Source organism: Simochromis diagramma, unplaced genomic scaffold (genome assembly GCF_900408965.1).
Source record: "Simochromis diagramma unplaced genomic scaffold, fSimDia1.1 OVJJ01000336.1, whole genome shotgun sequence".
NCBI classification, from domain to species: Eukaryota; Metazoa; Chordata; class Actinopteri; order Cichliformes; family Cichlidae; genus Simochromis; species Simochromis diagramma.
In genome coordinates, this window is record NW_024386968.1 from 150,741 (window position 1) to 176,640 (window position 25,900).

The 25,900-nt window shown below is 41.1% G+C and overlaps 1 protein-coding gene across 2 annotated transcripts in view; it reads right to left on the reverse strand.

The window, feature by feature from the left end:
• Positions 1 to 24,218, reverse strand: part of ache (acetylcholinesterase) — a 32,094-nt gene extending 7,876 nt beyond the window's left edge. Inside the window, exons 1-7 of one of the 2 annotated variants that reach the window (XM_040038713.1) lie at positions 24,114 to 24,218; positions 4,570 to 5,096; positions 4,101 to 4,324; positions 3,741 to 4,001; positions 1,593 to 1,815; positions 1,188 to 1,430; positions 567 to 759 (exon numbers count right to left, since the gene is read on the reverse strand). In XM_040038713.1, coding sequence (XP_039894647.1) covers positions 567 to 759; positions 1,188 to 1,430; positions 1,593 to 1,815; positions 3,741 to 4,001; positions 4,101 to 4,324; positions 4,570 to 5,056 — 1,631 coding nt within the window. In that variant the 5' untranslated portion in view covers positions 5,057 to 5,096; positions 24,114 to 24,218. Of the gene's footprint in view, positions 1 to 566; positions 760 to 1,187; positions 1,431 to 1,592; positions 1,816 to 3,740; positions 4,002 to 4,100; positions 4,325 to 4,569; positions 5,097 to 21,714; positions 21,931 to 24,113 lie in introns of those variants that run through there. The other variant, XM_040038711.1, reaches the window with a different exon arrangement.
• Positions 24,219 to 25,900: the final 1,682 nt, after the last annotated feature.

Genomic DNA, 25,900 nt, shown 5'->3' on the forward strand with positions numbered 1-25,900 from the left:
CTGTTGTTGTGATTTGGCGCTGTATAAATAAAACTGAATTGAATTGAATACAGGAAATGTCTGACAGTGTTTCTTGCTGCAATCATTCCACCAAGTACTGAATTATGTCTTCCAAGCTGATTAAATACTGATCACTCACTAAAATGCACATGAATTTGTAACTGTTACAGAATGTTTTGTTTTTGCTGACAGTTTATGCTACTATTAAAATAAATTGTAGCTTTCTCAATTCTTTTTAACTGGATACAATTTCAAAAGGAGATCAAATAATTTAATTTCCCCCGCTGTGTACCTCGCAGCGTTAACATTTACTTTTTAAAGCCTTTCCTTTAAGCCAAGTAGCATGAGGGTTAACTGCCAGGAGAAGCTCTCTGCGCCTCCAAATTCATGTCAAGACTCATTAACCTGCAGTCTCACAGGAATTAAAGGGCTGCTTACTCATACAGCTTTTCCTGCATTATTTATTTTGACTGAAAAACATGGCTGCTGAGGTGCATTTGCATAAAAAAGACTGGACGTGGACATAGACCCTGATTCCATAGGTAGTTTTTTTTTTGTGGCCTCACCCAGTCCGAGCAAAGTTGGCCCAATATTTCATCATACGTCGGCTTAGCTTCTCCTCATCTCGGGTGTAGTTGAGCCTCTTCACCAGTGGCAGCCCGAAAACAAATTCAATCTCATAGCCATGGATCACCCCCATCCATTCTGGCCAGGCCAGATTGGATGCCCGGTGATCGAAAAGGTAAAGATACATCCCTCCTTAAGAAATAAATGGTGGAAGAAAATGCATGAAAATTACCATTATAAATAATTAATCATCATTATTATTTCATTTTTACTCTGAAACTACAGATATGTTTTAATCTTTTACAAGGACAGTTAAAAAAGAAATCATTTTTCCAACTAGAATATTTTACTGATCTATCTTCAGAGTATCAACAGTTTCGCTTACATGACAAATGCAGATTAAATAGTTGTAAAGTTGTCCTGCACATTATAGCATATTTTAAACAGCTATCATCTGCATTAAAAAGTGAAAACGTGAAATTTAACGCACAATTTAATTTAAGTATCGTACCAAATTTTTCTATCAACAGAAAGCAGGTCATTCAAACAGTAGCGTGTCTGGGTATGGGATATATATACTTCTAGATCTGACAGACCACACTGGTACTCGGGTATCCTACCTTGTGAGTTTCCACTGTTCACCCCACCAAAGTTGATGCCACCCACGTTAGCCTTGAGGGCATTGTGTTGTGCATAAGAGCGAGCGAAGTGGGCCAGCGGGCAGATGACGTTGTGGTCACCGACAATGTCATCCATGGCATCACGGTTTTTTATCTCATTATTCTCATCCATCCAGTCGGTGTACTGCAGCACCACTGCTTCCAGGCCGATATCATTAGCATGAGGTACGCTCAACCTAACACCTGGAAGAGTGACACTGAAGTTTTTAACAAGATAGAAGTGAAACTGTGCCGTAATAACCTGAAGCAGAATTAACTTGAATTTTTTTGGATGGATTTATACAATTCTCCCTGCTCAGTTACATATATCCATCCAAAAAACAAACATGATTTTGGAGAACTTACTTTCCAGGAAGTCCTCTCTGGAGATCAGACTGTCGTTGTCCTTGCTGAAGCCTGGTGCTCCATACAGCAGGAAGTAGGAGCCTTCATTCTGATTAACGCCGAGGAGAATCTGCGTGTCTTTAAAGTTCCCTGAGTTGAGCATGGCCTCAGGAGTGTCGGGCAGAAACTCGCCATCCACAACAGGCACAAATGAAAATCGGAACAGAGCGGACCATGGCAGAACCTGCATGGATGACAAACCCACATGGGACTGTGAAATAACGCAACATTGAACACCAAGAAGTGCTACTTCCTACTCCAGAACCAAGCTACTCCTTTTGTGTGACTTTTACATACTGGTACTGGGGCTGCAACGATTCGTCAACATGACGTCGTCGATTATAAAGATTTGGCGACAGGGAGATTTAAAAAAATGTGGAAGCATGTAACAGCAAACAAAGTTAAATGCAGACTGTGCAAAGCAGAGCTTTCCTTCCATGACAGCACTGATGCAGTGCACGAGCATTTAAAACGCTGGCACGCTGGAGCTGCGATGTCCAAATGGGTCGGTTTTATGAAGTTAGTGGGTTGTCTGTGAAGGTTCTCAGTCATCCAGGTCATCGTAGTCAAAGGAGCTTGCAAAGAAAAGCGTCTGGACTTCTTTAAGTTGCTTGAAGACGTTTCACCTCTCATCCGAGAAGCTTCTTCAGTTCTGAGGTCAAATGGTGGAGAGTCCCAGATATAAACCTAGTGGGAGAATCCCCCCACAGAGGGACAAGCAACTTAAAGAAGTCCAGACGCTTTTCTTTGCAAGCTCCTTTGACAAGTTAGTGGGTTGCATTGACATGTTGTTTATATGAATGTTTTTACAGTAATGTTTACATTAGCTGTCAGAAACTTCTCAGGATGAAACGTGATAGTAAATCTTTAAATCTCACACTTTAATATTGCAGTAAACCTCTTCCACCATCTGAGAAACTATGATCTATAACCAAATATGTGATGAGCAACGGTCTTTTCTAAATCTGTTTTGTTGGTAAATGACCGTGATGAACATGTTCAGAGTAATTGTGGATTCATGAACTGAATCATCTGTAAACTTTGTTAACCCTGTCAGACCCAACCTGTCAAAAAATAGCCAGAAAATTCAGATTTTTTTGAACTAAGATGTTTATTAACCCACAATTTTTTTTTTGCTATATCATGTTGTGTATGATATATTTTTATTATATATTTTTTGTATCGCATTCGATACATTGGGCATTTTTGGCAACAATGTTAATTTTAGACAAAAAAAGAGTTTTGTCCACAACATTTTGAAATTATGGGAAGTATTGATCATGTTGATGTGACAGAGGTCTCAGAAACTTATAGCATTACAGGGTTAACCTGTTATTTTGGACTAGAAAGCAAATTAGTTTCCTATTTGCACATTATTTTGTATTTAAATACTAATAGCACTTTAATTTGTGCAACCAATATTTTTATTTATATGATTTTTATTCTGACAGTCCTATTGAGTCATTTTAAAAATACATTTGATTATTTTTTAAATTCATGTGTTTCATTATTTTAATTTTCTGTGGAACGAGACAGCAGAGTGGGCAGATTTGAGCAGGTGAGGACTGAAGACTAGAACAGGTTTGCCCACAGCACTGTGAGAGTTGTTGAAATAATCGCTGGCTAACCGACTAATGGAAGGAAAATTGGCAGATTGTTCAACTACCAACATAATCTTCAGTTGCAGCCCTGACTGATACAGGTACATACTGGCATGGTCCCTCTGTCCTCGTTAGTCTGGCCTCCCATTTCGGTCTTCAGTTACAAAAGCACGGCTCCTTATATCCGTGTTTGTGCAACTTGGCTTTGAATGAGAAAAACGTACTAACTACATCCCCTTGGTTGGAGAAGCCCGTGCTGGAGAGCAGTGGGCTGTTTTGTGTTCTTGGGAACACTCTCCTGAACTGTTTGAGAGAGTCTTGCGTTTGAGTCCGGTCTGATTTTGATCCTTAACAACATATTGTGCACTTAGTAGGAACCACAGGTAATAAACCATGTCACTGCATCAAAGAGCCAGTGGTTTGAATTTAAAGAACATCAAACTGAAAATAAGTCTCTCGTCCACGTTGCAAACAACACGATAAGTCAAGCAGAATTTGTGTAAATTACCTGCCACTCATGATCGATAAGTTGCTGTGGAGTTTTACTGCGCAGACAGTCTATTATCTCGGTGTCGTTTCCTCCGTTGCAACCGACGAACTTTGCCAGCTGTGTGGCACGTCTGCGGGCTTCAGCGGGACTCACTGAGGCCCAGGGGCAGTTGGGGACCCCGCTCTGGAGGATGGCTCTAGTGAAAGTGGGTCGGCTGTCTGGAGACAACAGGTGGAATCCTACTGAAGCTCCGCCAGCACTCTCGCCAAAGATCGTAACCTGTTTCACAGAGAGAACAAACAGAAAACTAAATCAAAACAGGCTCATAATAATTCTAGCATAACAGAGGCTAGGCAAATAAAGCAATGAGAAACACACCTGTTTAGGGTTTCCACCAAAGAAATGGATGTTGTCTTGTACCCACTGCAGCGCCATCCTCTGGTCAAGGAGGCCGACATTGCCAGGAGCCTCGGAGGAGCCATGCAGAGCCAGGAAGCCGAAAGCACCGATCCGGTAGTTCATCGAAACCACAATGACTGTCTCGCTGTGAGCTAGGTAACGACCATCATACACATCCAGAGAAGAAGATCCACTGTAGAAGCCTGGAAACGTGGAATATCACAACACAGCATTAACCTACAATATTAGAGCGTACTACAACAATTCATCGCTGTTATTCAAGACGTTTAATGATTAGAATTCCAGTGTAATATCCTCAATCCTTCTACATAAAAAATAATCTGACAGACGAGGAATTTTCTAATGTAATATATCAGGAACGGCTAACCCAGTGCTCCAATGACAATTGGAGTGATATTCCCAGTATGGTTTGTGAATTCTTAAGTACCTCCACCATAGATCCACACCATGACAGTGAGGTTGTGAGGTCTGGGCGAGGAGGGCACCCAGACATTGAGGTAGAGGCAGTCCTCATTCATGTCTCTGTTAGGATTCCACATCTCACTGCCCTGGAAGCCTGGGAATGCTGTGTCCACATACTGATAGCACGCGTTGGGGTATTCCTTGGCCTCGATCACTCCAGTCCACGGACGTTTGGGTTCCGGAGGACGGAAACGGCGGTTCCCCAGTGGGGGCTCAGCAAAGGGGATGCCCAGAAAAGCAGTTATGTAGCTCTGATCCGGCACCAGCTGGCGGATGCCTCGAACTCGACCGGTACGTGTCTGAACAACCAGGTCTCCCTCGTTCTGGGAGAAGCAGAATGGGATGATGAAAGCCAGGAGGAAGATCGAGGAGAAGAGAAGAACCACAGTGGGCTGCATCTTTGTATGCGAATATGGTCTGTGTATCTGAAGCAGATGTCGTGACTCTTTCATCAGACAAGGATGGCAGGGTATGCTCTGTGTACGCTCAGATCTACAGAGAAGACAGAGAGAGAGTAATGTGATTACAGTACAGGCGAGGACGGAGAACAGGCAGAATCAGGGAGGGAGAGATGAGACGAGAAAGGACAGAAGTATGAAAGTTTCACCAGTGTGGATTTAAGATTGGATAGGACAGACAACCCCGAACAGCCAATAGAATCATATGCAATAAAATAAATAATCATCTCAAGGGTGGATTGAATGCTCTATCTTTAGCAACTAGTGAATCTATGTGAGACTTTCTCAGTGCGTGTGCACGTCCTGGTGTAGTTTATCAGTGTGCAGCATGGCCAGCGTCGATGTGACCTGCTGCGGCTTCTGAGAAAAGACTTATTAAATATTCAACACCGAGACAACAGCAGTCTGACAGAGTCCGAGCTTCACCAGCATAAACAGCTTTTTGTTCTGTTGCTGCAGATTAAAAAGCTAATCATTCAAATCTGCTTATGTTTAATAGAGACTAACATTTGCAGGATAAATATGTCTAGGTGGTGAATATCAATTTACTAAGAAGAGTATATCATGTTTTTGGTGAAGGACTGAATGTAATTACACTTAGTTGGTAGCAAACATTAAAATATTTCACAGCTCTACGATAAGAAGACCTGTAACTGTAATGATGCTACTTGGGTTTGGTGGGTTTCTGTGCTAATAGGTCGACTAACAGACACAGTTTGTTTCAATAAAGAGTAGTGCACATTAGTATGTGAAAAACAAGATGCAGTCATTCAAATCAAGTGTCAGGGAAGTGAGGAGTGACTCGCTGACGTGACGTTTTTGACATGAGGGGGAACTCTTTCACCTCCCCGGATACAACTGACACACAACAGAATCATAATAAGATTGCAATAAAATAAAATATTTAGTCTACGTCCACACGTGCATTTCAAATGTTAATAACTAAAGACAGAAGCTTGGCTGTTGTGTAGACTCGCAACTTAATAATGAACAAAATGCATACAGCATACATAGATTTAATTTTTTACAAATTCAATTCATTCAAAATCGACATTGGGTTTTGAGTTGTGAGAGCATCTGTTTTGAATGTAGAAGCCAAGTGCGCCTCTGCCTTTCTAAATGGAGGGACAGTAACTGTGTGTGTGTCAGTGTTTAAAATCTGCAGACAGATTAACAGCAACAGTATTTTGTCTCTGTCCACCATTGTAGAAATTAATCTCATGTAAACAATAACGTGAGCACAGCGTGAGGTCAAAAACGGTGCACGCCTTTGACATCGCGTGACTAAATCTCAGTTTTCCTCGTCCACACGTAAACGCAAAAACTGAGTTTTCAAAAATCTCCATTTTCAGGGACCCAAAACGCCGTTTACGTGTGGACGAAAAGCTCAAACATAGAAAAATCTGTGTTTTCAAAAATACTCATGTGCGTGTGGACGTAGCCTTAGAAACAGCTGTTTTATTACAAACTAGTCCACCACCTGTCACTATATGATCTCAGCATATATGTGAATATATGTTGGAACAAAACTTCATTTTCTTGTGTCACATTCAACATGTGTCACTTGTACGTGACTTAATGGTCACCAAAATCTGGATTACCAGCAAACGCTGAATGAAAATTTTGAAAAAGCACTACAGGTCTGGCAGAATCCAGAGATTTCAACCATATGAACTTATTTTCTTTTTAACAAGTTTTTATTTATATAGCACTAAATCACAACAAAGGTTTACTCGAGGTGCTAAATGGAACAAAATAAAATATTTAATAATGATAAGTTTATTTGTATACCTAATAAAACATATTGGACCTGCAAGGAGTGTCATAATAAAGTTAAACATTCACGCTCCAATGGGTGTGTCAGAGAGCAACATGAGGTTACTATCATCTCCCAGGATATTCGGCATGCAGACTGGATTGAAACACCAACCTTTCGGGTAGTCGGTGGCCTGCTCTACCACCTGAGGTACAGCCACTTAATAGCTGGATTAAGCACAGGCACAGCCTGAAAGGAGGCTCATGCACCTCAAATTGCTCAAGTCATGACAGAAAGAATCTTTAGCACTGTTATCAGGAACTGGGAACATCGTCTCAAAGATAAGAGCAAGCCTCACTCCAGTGCATGTCCAGTGCAATCGTGAGTTCATGACCTGCGAACTCCAGGAAGCTCTGATAAGTCTGCCCAATAATAAGGCTCCAGGTCCAGATGGATTTCCAACATAATTCTACAAAGAATTCTGGACGATTCTGGCACCAGTACTCCACAGACCATTGCAGGAAATCAAGGAAAACAGCAGACTACCATCAAATATGAATTCTGCCAACATTAGTCTCCTGCTAAAACCAGCAAACACCCTGTATTTCCCACGAGCTATCGTCCCTTATTAATGTTGACCATAAAATAATCTGCAAACCCCCCTCTTAACTCATCCTGACCAACTGGTTTCATTAAAGGTAGGCCCTCATCAACAAATACAAGTAGATTAATTTAATAGACTACTCATCCAGTAAAAACCACAATATTGTCTCTAAATGCAGAAAAAACATTTGGCAGAGTTAACTGGAAATTTTTATTTGCAACTTTACACAAATTTGGTTTCGGAAACTCTTTGATAAACTGGTTAAAAATATTAAATAATTCCCCAGCAGCTTGTGTCAGAACAAATGACCAAACATCCTCCAGCTTCAGTCTCCAGAGGGCACCAGGCAGCGATGCCCGCTCTCCCCTCACTGTTTGCAGCTTTCATCAAACCAGTAGCAGATGGTCTTGCCAAGAATCAATTATTTATTTTCAATGATGTAAACCATCACCAGACTGGTTAGATCTCTGGAAAGATCTAAACATTCCAGGGTCCACTCGTCTTCTCTGTTCAAGACACTCCTAAATACAATTCAAAGTGTTACACAGGTCACTCAAAAGCTAAACTAGCAACAATATTTCCAAACATAGACCCATCGTGTGTTAGATGCAAACAGACTCCAGCTACCTCCCTTCATATGTTTTGGTCCTGTCTGAAAATTGCTCTTTTCTGGTCATCATGTTTTGAAGTCATCTCTAAAGCCTGTGCCTATAACATCTCGCCTTCCCCCTTGGTGGCAATTTTTGGTTGTTTCTCTGGTATAGCGACTTCTGTTTCTGGTCATTGCCTTTTTCTCATTATTAGCGAGACGCCTGATTTTATTTAAAAGCCTACTACTGCTCCATCACATCACCACTGGATAAGGGATGTTATGCAAAATGTCAAGCTGAAAAATCAGATGTACTCTCCACGGATCCATCAGCAAATTCCACACAACATGGGAGCCTCTGTTAACATACGTCAACAATCCACCTGGTCTGGAACAGGAACCTTTAATGTTTTTGTCTGTCCTAGAACAGGCCTGTAAAAACTGAGAGGTGCACCCCTGTTTTCTTTTCTCTCTCTTCTTGTCTTGGTGTTATCTGTCTTTATGATTTGTGGGGATGTAGCTATCTGTAAAATAATACGAATGTTCTGTATGATAATTGGAAAAATCCAAATAAAGTGTTTAAAAGATGTTAAAATTTATCGTTATATGCTGTATTAATAAATCACAGAAAAACTGAAGAGATTATTTGCTGTGAAACCCAAAGATACATTTAATCAGTTTCATCATTTGAAATGCAAATACAAATTGGAAATTTCAAGCATTTAAATACAAATTTAGCAAACAATGACTACATGACACAATAACCATGCACTCTAAACACACTAATCTAAAGACTCACTATTAAAATCACCGTTATTGATTTTGAAGCCACTCCCACAACGTCCCCTTTTTTTCCAGAGCCACCAAATGCCAAATGTTCCCATATAATCTTGTGATTGGCTACTGAGGTGGTTTTTTCCACTGATACGAGAGTGAAGTCATAGTTTCTTCTACTCTGTCCTTAAAAAATATTTTTATGGTTTCTTCCTGCATTGAATGTGACTTCAACACAAATGAGAAAAATGGTATGTAGTTTGACTTAAATGAGTAAGTGATATGTGCATCCATCAACTCCAGAGGGTCAACAATGTTATTTTTACTGTAGATTCAGGGCTCGCAAAATCGCTAGCCCGACGTCCCGGGGCTAGCGATTTTTCCAGTCGGGCTACCAAAATCTCGTCGGGCTGTCATAGGAAGGAAAAATATATGTCAATGCTTTTGCATTCTTTCGGAAATGTAGCTGGGTAATTATGTCATTGGCATCGGCGAGCCACTGTCAATATGTGACATATTGAAATCCCGTTTGAATTTGCGCTTGTTTTTTTGCTTTCACTTTGCAATCGCCGAACTGTGTATAGAGAGCGACAGCACTGATTGGTGAGTGATGATAATTTGCGCACCAATTCCTCTGACATCGTCTTATTAATCGTTAGCTTACTATGCAAACATGACAAGTGAAATCTCCCACAGCTTAAACATGTGAGAGGTTGATCGCGCAGAGAATCGCTGAGCTTATGTGAGTGCGTGTGTAAAAGCAGCAGTATATATATTTTAGTTCTGCTGAGCCAAATAAGACAGGTCAGGGTGAAGAAGTGACAGCCAAAGAAAAGCTTACCACAAAACGGAAAAGTTATGACAAATCAGACTATAAGGCAAAAAGAAAGTGCAGCTTTATGGTTTCATGGACAAAAGAATTTCTGTGGCTGCAATATGACGAGCTATAAAACCGGGGCTGCACATAAGTGGTCTGCAGGTGCGCATTCGCTGTCAAAATAAAACAACAAAAAACGCGCACAAGATAAGAAGTTGCAACGCGTGTTTGCGTACATAAGATTTTCTGGAGGAGGACAGACATTTGTTTAAAACTCTTAAAGATGTCGAAGAAGCTCCTTTAAGCAATTACTTTGATGTTCCTCTACCTCCAAACAAATGTCAGAAGGAGTCCGAACCACAAAAGAAGCGCGTATTCTCGGAAAAGTGGTTGCAGGAGGTGAGCTGACTTCAAACAAATGATGAACGCACAGAGATGTGGTGCGGAATGTGCCGTGAAAATCCCACTCTAGCGGACAAAAACAGCTTTTTATATGGACGCAAACGCGCGTTGCAACTTCTTATCTGGTGCGCGTCTTTTATTTTGACAGCGAATGCGCACATGCGGACCACTTATGTGCACCCGTGTAAATAACATAATGTTCTGCCGGGTGTGTTGTTGGTTTTCTCTCGATTTCTGAGTCGACAAGCGCCTTTGTTACTGGGACCAGTCATTTTAAGAAAGGCCCCCATTAGAACCCATGAGAAATGCAAGAAATGCATTATTGCTCAGTCTGCAATATCTTTCCCAGAACAAACACCAATTGCAAATAACATACTAAAAATAAACCTGAAAAATCTGTTTAGAACAGCTACTATGTTGCAAAGAGTGAACTACCACTGGCACAATGTAGCAGTCTTTGCAAACTTCAAAAAGCAAACGGCCTCGATCTTGGTTCCACTTGTCTCTTACCCGTGACTCCAGTGGAAATTTCAAAGTCAGGATCTGACACAGACTGATTCATGTCCTACACAGTTCTTACAAGTTCATAGAAATTTCTGTTCAATTAGAACCAAGTATTTGAGTTGATGATTGTAATTTTTATACAATGTTGTAATTTGTTTTTCAACAATTTTTTGATTAATGTTTCGTTTCCTTTACAATTTTATACTTTAATGTATAATATTGTAAAGGAAACAAAACAGGAAACAAAACGTCAATCAAAAAATTGCTCTCTTTTTTTATTCGGGCTACTTACATTTATTTTGGGCTACCAAAAACTGAAGAGTCCCTGCCCGAAGGGCTACCAGGGATTTTGAAATTTTGAGAGCCCTGTAGATTATACAATCTTTTTTTTTTACATTTTTATTCTTTATTGAGCTGCTGTAGGACAGTAAGTCCTCCTGCAGGATCACGGCTAAAGTCTGTGTTTTCAAACTTACACGTGTTCCTCGTGTCTTTCCAGCTCAGTCACACCAAGTTTCCACTGTGATGGAGGGAAAGTTATTTTCTGTCTCCACACAGACATTTGAAGACCCTCATAGCTAAGCCACAAAGGCTGAGACAGGTGTTTGGTCACACGGCCACTATAAAAAGGCATCAAAGTAAAACCCTAGTAAATGCCACACCGTCTCATGGATTAGTGGGGCTCTGGGTTTACACTAGAAATGCATCTCCTCACAGCTAGAAACTTTAACCATTTGTGAAAATAACATACAGGAGATTGTGGAATTAGAAAGAGGATTTGGGTTTCTAAAGGTCAGAGAACATTAAGTTTAATAAACTCAAAGACTTTTTATTTTGCTTCATATTGCAAAAATGGAAACCTGGCAACCTCTACCGCTCACCCGGGTCAGTTCACCTGGTGCCAAATGACTTGAGCTAACCTAGAGCTTGACATTAAATTTAGCTAGTTTGTCGTATTAATGTTTAATTATTATAAAATTGTGTCAACACATCGTGTACGGTAACAGTTTCAACAAATGCTTTCATTTAAAGTGCTAACAGTGATACAATGGTAGCATTTTGAGCATTTTGGTGGTTTCTGTGTAACTGATGCAGTCCTGCACCTTTTACTGCAGGTGACAAGTGAAAGGTGACAATGCAAAAATACGTTCTTTATACTGAGGAAGAGTGCTCGGAAATAGTATTCATGCACTCAAGTACCGCCCCACTACTCCTCCTGTGTGACAGTTATCCTCTATTCCTCACAGTCTAAGTTTCTGTCTCCAGCCTGACTGGTGTGTCAACTGTGTCCAGCCACTGCAGCACAATTATTCATTTCAATTTTATACATAAAACACCAAAATCACAACAACAGTCACCTCAGGGCACTTTATACTGCAAGGTAAAGGCCCAATAATAATGCAGAGAGAACCCCAACAATCAGTCGATCCCCTCTGAGCAAGAACTTAGTGAGGAGGAAGAAAAGCTCTGAGAAACCAGACCAGACTGCCGTGACCGGTCTGGGGTGAAGGGAGGAAGACAGAACAAAAGACGCAGCGTGGAAGACAGAATGAGATCAATAATAACTAATGAATAAATGCAGAATGGTGTATAAACACATAGTGAGTGAATAAGAAACACTCAGTGCACAGTCCTCTGCAGCCTGGACCTATTGCAGCATCGCTAAGGGAGGATTCAGGGTCACCTGATCCAACCCAACTATATGCTTTAGCAAAAAGGGAAGTGTTAAGTATGAAAGTAGAGAGGATGGATGTCTCTCGAATCCCGACTGGCAGCTGGTTTCTGCAGAAGAGACTCTGAAAGCTCTGCCTCCCATTTTACTTTTTAAAACCCAGGAGCCACAAGTCTGACAGCGAAGTGCTCTAATGGGGTTATGCGATACTGTGAGTTTTACTAAAGTAAACATAAAACGTGTCAGGGTCACAAGGTTGCGTGTGTTAAGTCAAATTTATTCATATAGCACACTGACCAAGGTGCTGTACATTTAAGATAATCAACAGAGACAAAAACATAGGAAGACATGGCAAAAGTTAGGAAACAAGAATCATAAAATTAGAAGATTTGAGTGAGAAATAAGACCAATACAAGCAGTACCAACTGATTGTGATTTAAAAGCCAAAGAATAAAAGTGGGTTTGCAGACGGGTTTGAAAGTGTTGGGGAGGTCCTGATGTGAAGGAGCAGTCACAGCAAAGGCTCGGTCTCCTCTGAGCTTTGGTCCGCAGACCTCAGTGATCTTGCAGGAGCGTACCAATTCAACAGATCAGAAAGGTATGAGGCTGCTAACCAGTGCAACGCCTCAAAAACAAATAATAAAATCTTAAAATTAATTCAAAAACTAAGTGGCAGCCAGTGTAAGGATGCCAGTATGGGAGATATGTGGTCTCACCTCCCAGTTAGTAACTGTGCTGCAGCGTTTTGGACCAGCTACAGTCAGCTAACTGATGACAGGCTAACACCAGAGTAAAGACTATTACAGAGAGTCGAGGAGAGATGAAATGCAGGCATGAACAGCTCTGTCAAAGTCTCTGAAACAGAGAAATGGCTTCACTTTAGCAAGAAGATGAAAGAAACTGGACTTGATTACAGCATTGATCTGTTTATCAAACATTAGAGTCAAAAATCCCTCCTGGGTTCCTCTTAACATCCTCCAAACAATCTAGCAAACCCTTCAGACGACTCACAGATCTACAAATATTTCAGGTGTAAGAAAATCACCTAACATGAGAGACTGAATGTTGTGTTTAAAGATAGCAGAAAACTGCAAGAAATCACATTTAAACAGTGTTGGGCAAGTTACTTTGAATTCTAGTTACTAGTTACTTCTTCAAAAAAAGTAACTGAGTTAGTAACTGAGTTACAAGATTCTAAAAGTAATTAATTACTTGAAAAGTAACTATTGCGTTACTTTGAAGAAAACGTTTAACCCTCTGGGGTCCAGGATATAATTGGCCATTTTTAACCACTTTTGATGTTTCCTCCACATTTCACCGTTAAAAACTATTTCCTTTGCCTTGTTTGGTATCATCCTTTTCAGCACAACCTCACGTGTCTGAATTTACAGTCATGTTTTCATTTTGACAAACTGTATTAACACAATTGATCTAAAATCAGACAGAAAACATAAAATCCGAGTAGAAAAAGTTCTATTTTTTACTGTAACAACCACAAACATGTTTATTGATCATATTTCATAACTTTAAATGTAAATATAAATTGTCAATTTTAAAACCAGATGCACAAGTTTTGCAAACAACAAAGTTACTTGCAGCCATTTACCTTTTACCTTGATTTTTTTAAATAACCATTTCAAACTATTTACAGAACAATCAGCTGTTCTTCAATAAGATGCCACAAATTATTTGTGTCACTCCAATTATTTCTGTCCACTATAAAGGAGAAAATCACAGCCTGATACCTGCAGGTCTGACAGCAGCAGGTGTATCACTCCTGTTTCTACCTGGAGACAGCAGCCGCCTCATTGTTCTGACACACAACACAAAACTATCCACAACACCACACACTAACTACACAAGACGACACACTAACTACACAAGACGACACACTAACTACACAAGACGACACATTAACTACACAAGACAACACATTAACTACACACCCCAAACACGCCAAACGTCACAAATCTCTCACGTCTCAAAACTCTCTCTCTCTTCCTAAACAAACAAATATCATGTTGCCATATCATTTTTGATTGGTCGACATGGTGCATTTTTCCACCAACACGAAAGGGCGGGGTTTTTTTGTTGTTGTTGTTTTTGCTCATAAGCAGAGTGTTTGCTAGCTCTGTCCTTAGACAGTAAACGTGACGAAACTATTGAGGAAAAACGCCGCGTATATATTGATTATCATGACTCTGGTTTTATCAACACAATTTATAAACTGGTATATATCACCTTGTTGCTTTGTCATCTTTAAGTGGTCATGTGATTGTCTTACCACGACTACTTTATTCTTCCTCAGTCAAACAGCAGCACTCCTGCGATTGTTTTGCCCCCTGAGCTCCAGGCGTTGTGCCCAAAACTGATCGTCTGCACGCGGAGCTGCTTACAGCTACTTCCGTGCAACTGATATAAGACGCGGTAACCTAAAGACAGCTTCAATCGTCTGTTTATTGAAAATCTGTAACGCGACCGGACCGCATTTTATTGTTAGTAACTGTAACAGCGTTGTAACGATAGAAATAGTAATTAGTTAGATTACTCGTCACTGAAAAAAGTAACGCCGTTACCTGTAACGCCGTTATTCCCATCACTGCGTTTAAATTGTATTTTAGGCACCCCGCTACAAGCAGACGGTTACAAAAAGAATGTCATTTGTTTCCATTTCTTTAATTGTATCTATGAAAATGATTGATGATAACAGTTCAACAGGCATACAATATTAAAATTAACACAAAATTTGTGGTTTTCAGAGAACTATTAGCTGGAAACATCTCAGCATGCTGTGCAGTATAGAAATGTCCTGACTCCAGCTCTATACCCAGTATGTCGGCTTCAGTGTTCATTGCTTCCTGTAGTTTAACACAGACACAATAGTTTCTTCTAGAATTTGGATGCTAACTAGTAATCGCTGTTTTGTGTCGCTCCTATCAGGTACAGAACTTTGGAGTTGTAATCGCTCTCTTTTCTTCATCCATTTTCTTAATCATTCGTTCTACTCAGGTTTGTGCAGCTGTCACTGGACAAAACATGGGGCACACCTTGGACTGGTTGCCAGTCCACCACAGGGTAACACATACAGAATGACCAGTTTAGAATCAGAAGATCAAATTAATGTCTTTGAATTGTGGTGGGACGATGGAGTACTAACCCAATCAAGTAACAACTGCGACACACTGCACACCGTGGACCATCTACCTCCACAACCACATCTGGTTTGTCCACAGATCACAAGGCCTGTAGTACAATTCCTAGCTCCTCCATTCTACATCCTGAAGCCCAGGTTTTGTCCTACACATCCATCCCACTGTGAGTGTGCATGTGTCAATATTAGATACAAAAAATGAATGTGTGCGTGGTCATGTGACTATGATGTGTAGTGCAAAGTGCTTTGAGCGCAGCTCAGTTACTTCCTTTTGTTCCACTGTGGAATTTCAGGAGGACTGAACTATACAGTGAGCTGGGATGATTTTACACCGAAACAGATCAAATATCAATTCTGCAATTATACTCGCTGAAATATCGCTCCACCACATCAGCACCTTGAAATTATTTGTGAAGACCAGGGACGGAAAAAACAAAGATAAAAAAGTGATGGTGGAAAGATTGGTTCCAGTGGGGTGAAGAAGGGTAGAGAAACACAGTGAGAGTGGGGCCAGGCCATGGGCGGGGAGAACGTGTGTCACCTCTCAAATTAGACCGAGGAATTTGTGCATAAGGTTGACAGAAGGATTGGTTTCACTGGGGGTGGGTTCAAGTTATGGCTCATGACTCTCAGGATAAAACACTGGAGGAGGAACCTAATATCAATTAAAATCAATAAATAAATCAGCCCTGATATGATTAAGGAATGCTGAAAATAATTAAATCAAATTATGAAAAAAATATAATCAGACTGAAGAGTCTCCAGTGCACAGATGGAGGACGAGGAGAAAAGATGATAAAAATGAGAAAACAAGCGATTACTCAACCAGTACACTTAGTTATACAGCTCGTGGTGATTGTGCATGTTCATCCTTAGTGTGGTCAGACCAGCGACCAGTCCAGGGTGCAACATCTGTGCTCGACTTATTTTATTTAAAAAGTGATACAAGTATGTCACCAGGTCAGCTGAGAGGAGTTGCAGGGCACTGATTTTTAATCAAATGCCTGTTCCTCGTGTGTACGTCCATCATTTGGTGTTATTTAAGCCACACTTACATGATTGTTGTGCCCACATCTCTACCACCACAGAAACAGGTGCACTGACTTTCCACTTACAATAGTGCATGTATAGAAATGCTCCTATGTGCAACTGTTAGTCATGGCTGTGGCTATTCATAGTGAGTGCACCACTGTTTAAACGCGTAAACACAATCTCATAAGTGTCTTTGCTGTATGAAATCTGACACTTTACTCGTTAGTCAAAGATAATATTCATTTTGCTCTATCGAAGCATATTAGCAACTGTAAACAGGATCTAGATGTTCTGTGGTACATGTGTGGCACTGCAGGGGTGTCACAATACCAGAAATCCAAACTCAGTACAAACACCCAGTGGCGGTCCTAGCCTGTTTCTTCTTGGAGCAACTGTAACCCACATTATTTCCTTAGGGAGTAATAAAGTATTCTGTTTCTGATTGTTTCAGGATGACCTGCCATTATCCAATCACACATCTGCTTACCTGCATCTTTTGCTCATTTCTCTTCCTCTTCTTTTCTATTTTTTCTAAACTGAGGACCTGATGGCTTTGAACTTTTCTTGTCCATCTTGGTTTTAATTTTGCACTCCAGTATAAACAAACATTCCCCAACCCGAGGATCACCACAACATAACCTAATAGACCAACACCTTAGTTCACAGATTCACTTTGTCTAAGGTGTATTTCTGGGATTTCACACAACCCAGGATTCAAATCATGAATACATAATTTACAACATTATGAATGAAATGTGCTCTACTTGGAAGCAGCCGGCCCCCCTCCCCTTTCGACGGGTTGTGTGCGACTTTAAATCATCAAACTGTAAATTATACATTTTAAATTGTTATTGATCCTTTACCCCTGGTCCTAAAGTGTATATTTATTTTCTTACTCTTCTTATTGTTTGTTTAACTGCACTGCTGTAACTGGAGCCTCGTCGTCTCTCTATATACTGGACTGTCTGTAGCGGAGATGACAATAAAGTTTACTTTGACTTCAGCAGCGTGCAGATTATAAGTCTGTATCATGATGTCTGGTGTTTTCGTGTTTGTTGTTTTGTTTTATTTTGCAAGTTGGTTATTAGATGCTGCTCCAGCCAGCCAGAGAATCCCCCGCCGCCCCGCCCTCTCCTCCCTGTGCCGCAAGCAGCAGGCGCACCTCGCAAACGGAGGGCGCCCTTACACCCAGCAAATGGGCGATAGAAAACCGATCGGTGCCTGTACCATTCCCAATATGCGCTGGCTGATGTCGGGTCAGCATGAGTATGAGCAAATGTTTTGGTTTTTTTGTGCCAATGCCCGTGATGCCGCCCCGTACCACGATGCCACCCCGGGCAACCGCCCGTGTCGCCCGTATCAAAAACCGCTACTGCAAATACCCAGGAAAACACTCAATGGTTGATACCATTTTCAGCAGCACAGGGGGAAAATTTGACCCCATCCCACAACAACAGAAGTAACGGCAAAGAAGTGACACCTCGGACAAAATATCAGTGCGTTATTGTAAAAACAGAAATGTTCAAGTTGCCTCTACCTGCCCCCCCCCCGTTCACTCTGCTCCACCTCAAACTGCGGCTCTTCAGCCTACAACTGTCGCCTGCTCCAGATTTCACTCTGTATTTGCTCGGATTAGCTCTCCACACTCTGTTCAGCTCAGCTGCAGCCTCCCCTCTGCTCTGCACAGCTAATGCTCATATGCATGGCAGCTAGGTTAACATTTTTGATAATAGTTTAATATTTCAGTTGAAATGAGAGTTTTACTGAGCTCTGAGTTTAAGTGTTAAGCATGTTAACTACATCAGCTGTTGGGGGGGAGGAGCTGTGGGCCTCTCTGTCTGCAGCAGTTGTGTGTGAAGTTGTGTGTCAGCTGCAGGAGGCAATGATGAGGCTGTTGGCACTGACACTGTCACAGGGCTGAACTGAGAGAAGCATCCAAAAATGAAATGACTGTGCAACATCTGTAGGGTCCATGTATCACATGATGCTACCAGTAGTGACACCAACCCTAGCCAACCCCCTCTGCTGCTTAACAGACCAGATCAATAACCCAGCAGTCTGATTGGCCTGATGCTACAGTATGATAACAAATAGTTGTTTTTTACACATACAGCAGTTATTAAGATCTATATTACAAATCTTTATACTTTTGCATATATCATAACCATTTAATCGTTTGTGTTTCTCTTCCGTGTCATCTTAAACGCTCACTGCCTGCATGTAACGTAAGGGTCGCCAAAATCTGCATCGTGACACAATTTTGTTCACATGACCACAAAATACAGAGAGAAGGTTCTGAAAAAGCCCTGCAGGCCTGGCAGAAATCGCCTGCTAGTTACATACAAAATATGACTCTTTACGTCCTAATGTTGTGGTTTTTATGATTAAAAGACATCCCTGCTCCCGAAGATGGCTGCACAGTATCTATCACAGCGTCGTCCCCTCCCACAGGAAGCTGCATTTTCCTGTCTCCACACTCGGCACACACACGCAGGCTGTACAGGTTACTGGCAAACCCGGTTTTTAATATGTTAACAATAAACAGTAGAGCTTCAAGATAAATGCTTCAATGAGAACATAACCCTTCTGCTTAAAAAATAAATATGATATCAAAATACTTCACCAGATGAATATTTATTAAGTGACAGCTTTAGGCCTTTTTTGTTCCACAGATAAATGACTTCAAAGAGATTTAAGAAAACAAAGCAAGTCACAATGTGCAAAAAATACACAGTATTAGCTCTGATAATAAGTCTAAAAAGGGGCAAAATCATAAAAGTATTATTTTTATTAAATTAAATTACACATAAGACAAGAATTAGTATTTAACATAGTGCACAAGCATCGTCTGTTGAATACAAAAACTGGAACAACTGGAAATAACTTATTAATAATTATATATTAATATTAATAGTTTTATAATAATTCATACATTCAAAATTTAATGATGAGCAAACAAAAGGAAACTAGCAACACGGCTGCACAGCCTGATGCTCCACGAACAAAAGCATGCTCTAAAGTTCAGCTTTGTTTCTACCCCAAAAGTCCCCCACAGCGGGGATAGTGACACTCCACTCAAGTCACCCACTCAAATGAAATATAAATCCACTTGCATTAAATAACTGTCTTTCACAGCAGTGTTTATCTTCCTCACAGCTACCAGAGATAAAGAAATCTTCAATTTGGTTTAAGCAAGAGTGCAGCCTGAGTACAGTGTAGGTGCTGGGACACGAGCTAGAAACTCACCTTATTATTACCTGTAAAGATTTCTAACTTGAGTGCAAAATAACAGGTTGGAATAATAGGAACAAATTAAAGTGAAAATAATCGTCTTGAATCCTCTATGCTCGCCAAAGCAGCAAAGCAGCAGAGCAACCAGAGTTTGGACCCAGAAATGTGCAGAGCCAGAATCACTTACAGATATTAACTTGTGTGATAAAACTGCACGCACATGCAAGTTTTATTAAATGAACACATTCAGTAAAACCTGCAGCGCTGATTAAACTTTGGCAATCATCCCACTGACATTGTATAAGGACTGAGTGCTGTCTGCTGCCAAAATAGCTTTTACTGTTATGACTTGGAAAAGAAATACATTCAAGCTACCGAGACCTGCAGATACAGAGAGGCAGGAGAAAATGGTTGCTTTGTTTTTAACTGCAGATATCATTCATTAAGGCAGGACTGGCTTGGTTTCAGGCTTTAGTGCTCTCGCTTCTCTTCCACTTTGAATGTGCTGCCGGCACATGTTACCAATCTGAACTATGGATCTATAGATTTTTGCTTAAAGCTGAAAGAAATTCAACTTGTGGAAGCTTCAGTGCATTAGTGCAGGATCAGCCTATCACATCATGTTTATCCAAATCCTCCAGCACGGCCGTTAGCCAAGCAAATCACATTATGCAGAGATCCTGAAAAAGTCATGTAGCCTCTTATAATTTAGCATCACATTGAGAAAACAGGAGAAAATGATAACAGGGGGAGTAAATAATCAGCTTCTTATATGAACACAATTTCTAGCAGGCAGCTAGCTTGACTAATTTTACCTCCTAATTGAAACTCGGCTAACTCGCCTTCTCATGACTGATTATGGCAATAATATGACGGTCAGTCTGGGCCTCTGTTGGTCACAAGATCAACATCTGTCCCTGTTTAGTTTCTGCCATCATACCACAACCAGTTTTGAATGGGGAGAAACAGCCTTGAAATCTGATGAAAAACACTAATTTGTTACTGTCAGCATGACTTAATAGGAGGAATATAACATTTCTGCAGCAGATGCATTGTATAAACTCTTTGGATGTGCATGAAACACCCTGGAAAGAAACTTTAAAACAGTGCATGATTTTTAAACTTAGCCAAGTATTTTAATGCTTAAACCTAAATGAGAATTTACTGTACTTAAATCTAAACAAGTTATTTTTAGTGTGTATTAATAATAATCCATTTAAAAACGTACTAATAGTGCATTACAGAATAATATATGTGAAATGTAAACATCTGTCACATGTATGACCGGAACTGTGGTCTCTGTAGTTGTTCATCAGATAACCGATTAATCTGTGCCCATAAATGCAAATCAACAGATCAGAAGTCGTGACTATTTTCTGAAGCGCACGGAGCCTGTGTTTGACCAGTGCTGCTGTTTCAGCCACTGCTTTGACCACATACGAATCTAATGCTGTCAAATACATTTTGCTAAAAGGGAATAAAATTATCGAGCAACAACACTGACACTGGTTCAAATGTTGTACTGTTAGAGAGGTGTACATTTAATGCAAAGAAAAAGAAGCATTTTGTATCAGCAATGTTCTAAAAACACCATCATACCTGCACAGACGCACCTTTACAGACACGGTTCTGCAAACCAAACAAAGTTACAGTAGAATTTTACTAAAATCTCTTACATATTTGCCACAATATGAGCCCGGATGGTATCCTGCCATGTTTCCCGAGCTCTGTAGTTCTGCTTACAGACACGGGAGCCTTAAAGTGCCAGTATGTAACACTGAGTTTGGCCTGGCGCTCTGCCCGTGCCGGAGCACCGCATCTACAGCACACAGTCTAACCCGGTACCGGTGTTGTGGAGCAAAAAGAAAAAAGGAAAGGCCTGTAACCATGACCACCTTTGATGTAGCAACGATTAAACGGAATAACGTCAGTCGTGCAACACAAATGCTGGTGACTTATTATTGCTCGAGTTTGAGAGCAGCTTCCTCGGTGTCAGAAATCAAAGACGCACACAGAGCGCAGAAATGCTTCATTGTTATGGTTTTAATATAGCGCTGCCTCTTCGTGTCAGCTGTCAAGTGGCTCGCTGAATAATAATAGCTTCAGTTTTTCGGTCTTACCCGCCTATTCCTTCGAAGAGAACCCGAGGCGACGACTTGGTGCCTGCTTTCTTTCTTTCCTTGCTCTGCCTGGGCGGCGATAATTACCCCGAAGAAAAGCAGAGGCTGTGAAAATGTCGATAGTAGCGCATTAAAGCAGCGGCGAGTTTACGGACACACTCGGTCGGTTAGACCGTAAAGCACTGACAGTAGGGGGAGACTGCTCCTAATAAATACCGCTTGTAAACATGGAGCTGACAGTTACTCTCGCGAGAGCACCTGTAGTGCTTTAAACTACTCCCCGATGAAAAAACCCACATATGGTGCCAAATTAGACACGTCTAAAATAAAGTGTCTGTGCAGAGACCAAAGAACTCATGGCTACATATCGTACACTATGCATCAAGCTGCAGATTCATGTAAATATCATTTCCTTTTATTTCCGTTAGGTTTTGTTACTCTTTCTGCTTTCACACCACTAAAAACTCAGCAAGGCCCTTGGTTGGCTGCTTGTTTTAGGAAGGACCACCCAGCTTCTGTTTCCATGGCAAATGATAAAAGCAGAAAATGATATACAGTGGGGCAAAAAAGTATTTAGTCAGCCACCGATTGTGCAAGTTCCCTCACCTAAAATGATGACAGAGGTCAGTAATTTGCACCAGAGGTACACTTCAACTGTGAGAGACAGAATGTGAAAAAAAAAAATAATCCATGAATCCACATGGTAGGATTTGTAAAGAATTTATTCGTAAATCAGGGTGGAAAATAAGTATTTGGTCAATAACAAAAATACAACTCAATACTTTGTAACATAACCTTTGTTAGCAATAACAGAGGTCAAACGTTTACTATAGGTCTTTACCAGGTTTGCACACACAGTAGCTGGTATTTTGGCCCATTCCTCTATGCAGATCTTCTCGAGAGCAGTGATGTTTTGGGGCTGTCGCCGAGCAACACGGACTTTCAACTCCCGCCACAGATTTTCTATGGGGTTGAGGTCTGGAGACTGGCTAGGCCACTCCAGGACTTTCAAATGCTTCTTACGGAGCCACTCCTTTGTTGCCCGGGCGGTGTGTTTTGGATCATTGTCATGTTGGAAGACCCAGCCTCGTTTCATCTTCAAAGTTCTCACTGATGGAAGGAGGTTTTGGCTCAAAATCTCACGATACATGGCCCCATTCATTCTGTCCTTAACACGGATCAGTCGTCCTGTCGCCTTGGCAGAAAAACAGCCCCATAGCATGATGTTTCCACCCCCATGCTTCACAGTAGGTATGGTGTTCTTGGGATGCAACTCAGTATTCTTCTTCCTCCAAACACGACGAGTTGAGTTTATACCAAAAAGTTCTACTTTGGTTTCATCTGACCACATGACATTCTCCCAATCCTCTGCTGTATCATCCATGTGCTCTCTGGCAAACTTCAGACGGGCCTGGACATGCACTGGCTTCAGCAGCGGAACACGTCTGGCACTGCGGGATTTGATTCCCTGCCGTTGTAGTGTGTTACTGATGGTGACCTTTGTTACTTTGGTCCCAGCTCTCTGCAGGTCATTCACCAGGTCCCCCCGTGTGGTTCTGGGATCTTTGCTCACCGTTCTCATGATCATTTTGACCCCACGGGATGAGATCTTGCGTGGAGCCCCAGATCGAGGGAGATTATCAGTGGTCTTGTATGTCTTCCATTTTCTGATGATTGCTCCCACAGTTGATTTTTTTCACACCAAGCTGCTTGCCTATTGTAGATTCACTCTTCCCAGTCTGGTGCAGGTCTACAATACTTTTCCTGGTGTCCTTCGAAAGCTCTTTGGTCTTGGCCATGGTGGAGTTTGGAGTCTGACTGTTTGAGGCTGTGGACAGGTGTCTTTTATACAGATGATGAGTTCAAACAGGTGCCATTCATACAGGTAACGAGTGGGGGACAGAAAAGCTTCTTACAGAAGACGTTACAGGTCTGTCAGAGCCAGAGATTTTCCTTGTTTGAGGTGACCAAATACTTATTTTCCACCCTGATTTACGAATAAATTCTTTACAAATCCTACCATGTGGATTCATGGATTTTTTTTTCACATTCTGTCTCTCACAGTTGAAGTGTACCTCTGGTGCAAATTACTGACCTCTGTCATCATTTTAAGTGGGGGAACTTGCACAATCGGTGGCTGACTAAATACTTTTTTGCCCCACTGTATACCGTGAATTGAATTTTGTAAATATACACTCAGTTATGCATACCTGTGAAATCTAATGAAATGCAGTGTGAGAGCTCTACCACATATTCTCCTGTCACCCACCACATGTTTTTGCCACGTTATAGAAGAAAGATTGAGGCACCTACTGTGGCAGACACGAGGCTACTGAAAAAGCCAGTCTGAGTCATAGTTTGTGTTTTGTCTTTGTCTCTCTATCTACATTCCTGCTTACCGTCCCCAAATGCTTCTTCATATTGATGATCCTTGGCAGTCTGATTGTCTAACATCCGTCAACTATCGATCGATTGCATTGATCCCTTTTCCATATTGTGAGGGCAGCAGTCTACGTCGAGACCCAGAGGCCTTCCTTTCTGGGGACGCCACCCTAAAGCTGATTCTATGGTCGAGCACAGAGAGCACGTTCGTCTGCCTGCAGCGAGCGCTGTTCTCAGAGGGAGGCAGTGCACAAAGTATGTGTTACAGCCGGTCTGTGGCCACTCTTGCTTGTGCTGTTGTCGCTCTGTCAGCCGGCCACAAAGGAGAGCAAAACTATAACACTTGAATTTGAATTTGACCTTATTGTGATCATAAATACATGAAATGTAACGAGAGTAGGTGCCTTCCTTATGGTAATAGTCATTCACACAATACACCATTGCATGTGGCATATAACACTATTGCATGAAAACACACATGTGTGGCATTATTGTACATAATATCAACTATTATATATGGTGCTAGGTGGTGAGTAATGCCCTGATGGCTATCAGATAGAAACTGTTCTCCAGCCTGGAACAAACTATGATGGGATGTGAGGAATCTTTTAAAATGTGGAGTTCACCAGCTGATGGTCTCCTGGGTATCTTTATTGTAGATTGTCCTCTTCTTGTAGTCCCTCTTAGTCCTTTGAATGCCTCTCTTTAGGTTGGTCCATGCCATGCTGTAGAGGGCCTTGACACCAGACTTGATGTTCCTCTCTTGAAGCAGCTGCTGGACCTTCCTAGTCTTGGTTGGGAAAGACTGGGATGTGTTTCATCACAGTAACAGTCGGTGCAGGTCTTGAAATAGCATGCAAAGCGTTCAAGTGAAACCAGTGGTAAAAAGTGAAAAAGTGACCGTGCAACCACTCTTTGTGATTTTCATACTGTAGTTTTTTTTATCATTGAAGTTATTTTCACGGTTCTCCTGTTCCCAGTGAACATTATATTGGAGGACTGCATGGAAGAACATCTTGGATGGGTGAAAACCTCTCTCCGCCTCGGTCCGACCAACAAGTCTACACAGACGGACACATTTGTGGGACCATAAATTTAACCTCATTCCCAACAGCCAGTCTTGGCAGGATGGGACTGGACTGTTTGCCAGTCTACACGACGCTACACTCTCTCTACCCTGGAGATGCTAGAGATACACTACACGAGGGCCTATATCTTACAATAGCAGCTTGAAGCAACCGTTGTTGTGAAGTGGTGCACTATAATTAACATGTGAGGAGTTTATACTGTCAGACTATGTCTGTCCCCAAAACTTAAAAGCATGTAGTAGAGTAAAATGTAACAAAAGTGGTATAAATAGTATATAATAGTAATGTCATTTTAAATTCTATGTTTATTAATGAGGTCAGAGTAGATGGTTCACATTTCACAAACAGAGAGGCCGTCTGTCTCGTTGTAAGTTCATGTTTACATTTGAGCCTATAATACTTAAAAGAATGTTTTACAACCAGACACTCGTCTCAGACGGCTTTAACTCTGACTTTAGCTCTCCTGTCACAGATGTTCTGTAACTTGCACAAAAAGTCGAGGAATATATTGTCTGGTATGTGTTTCCGTGTGTGTTTGTTCAACTCGGCATCAGACACATTTCCACTTTTCGACAAATTTGCAAAAAAATTAACAAACACATAATAATTGAGCAGTAGGATACTCGTAGGTTTTCCTTTATTTCACATAGAAAATATTTAAACACAGTAGTAATTACATCTGAATGGTCTTTGTACATTAAACATTAGTTGCATTG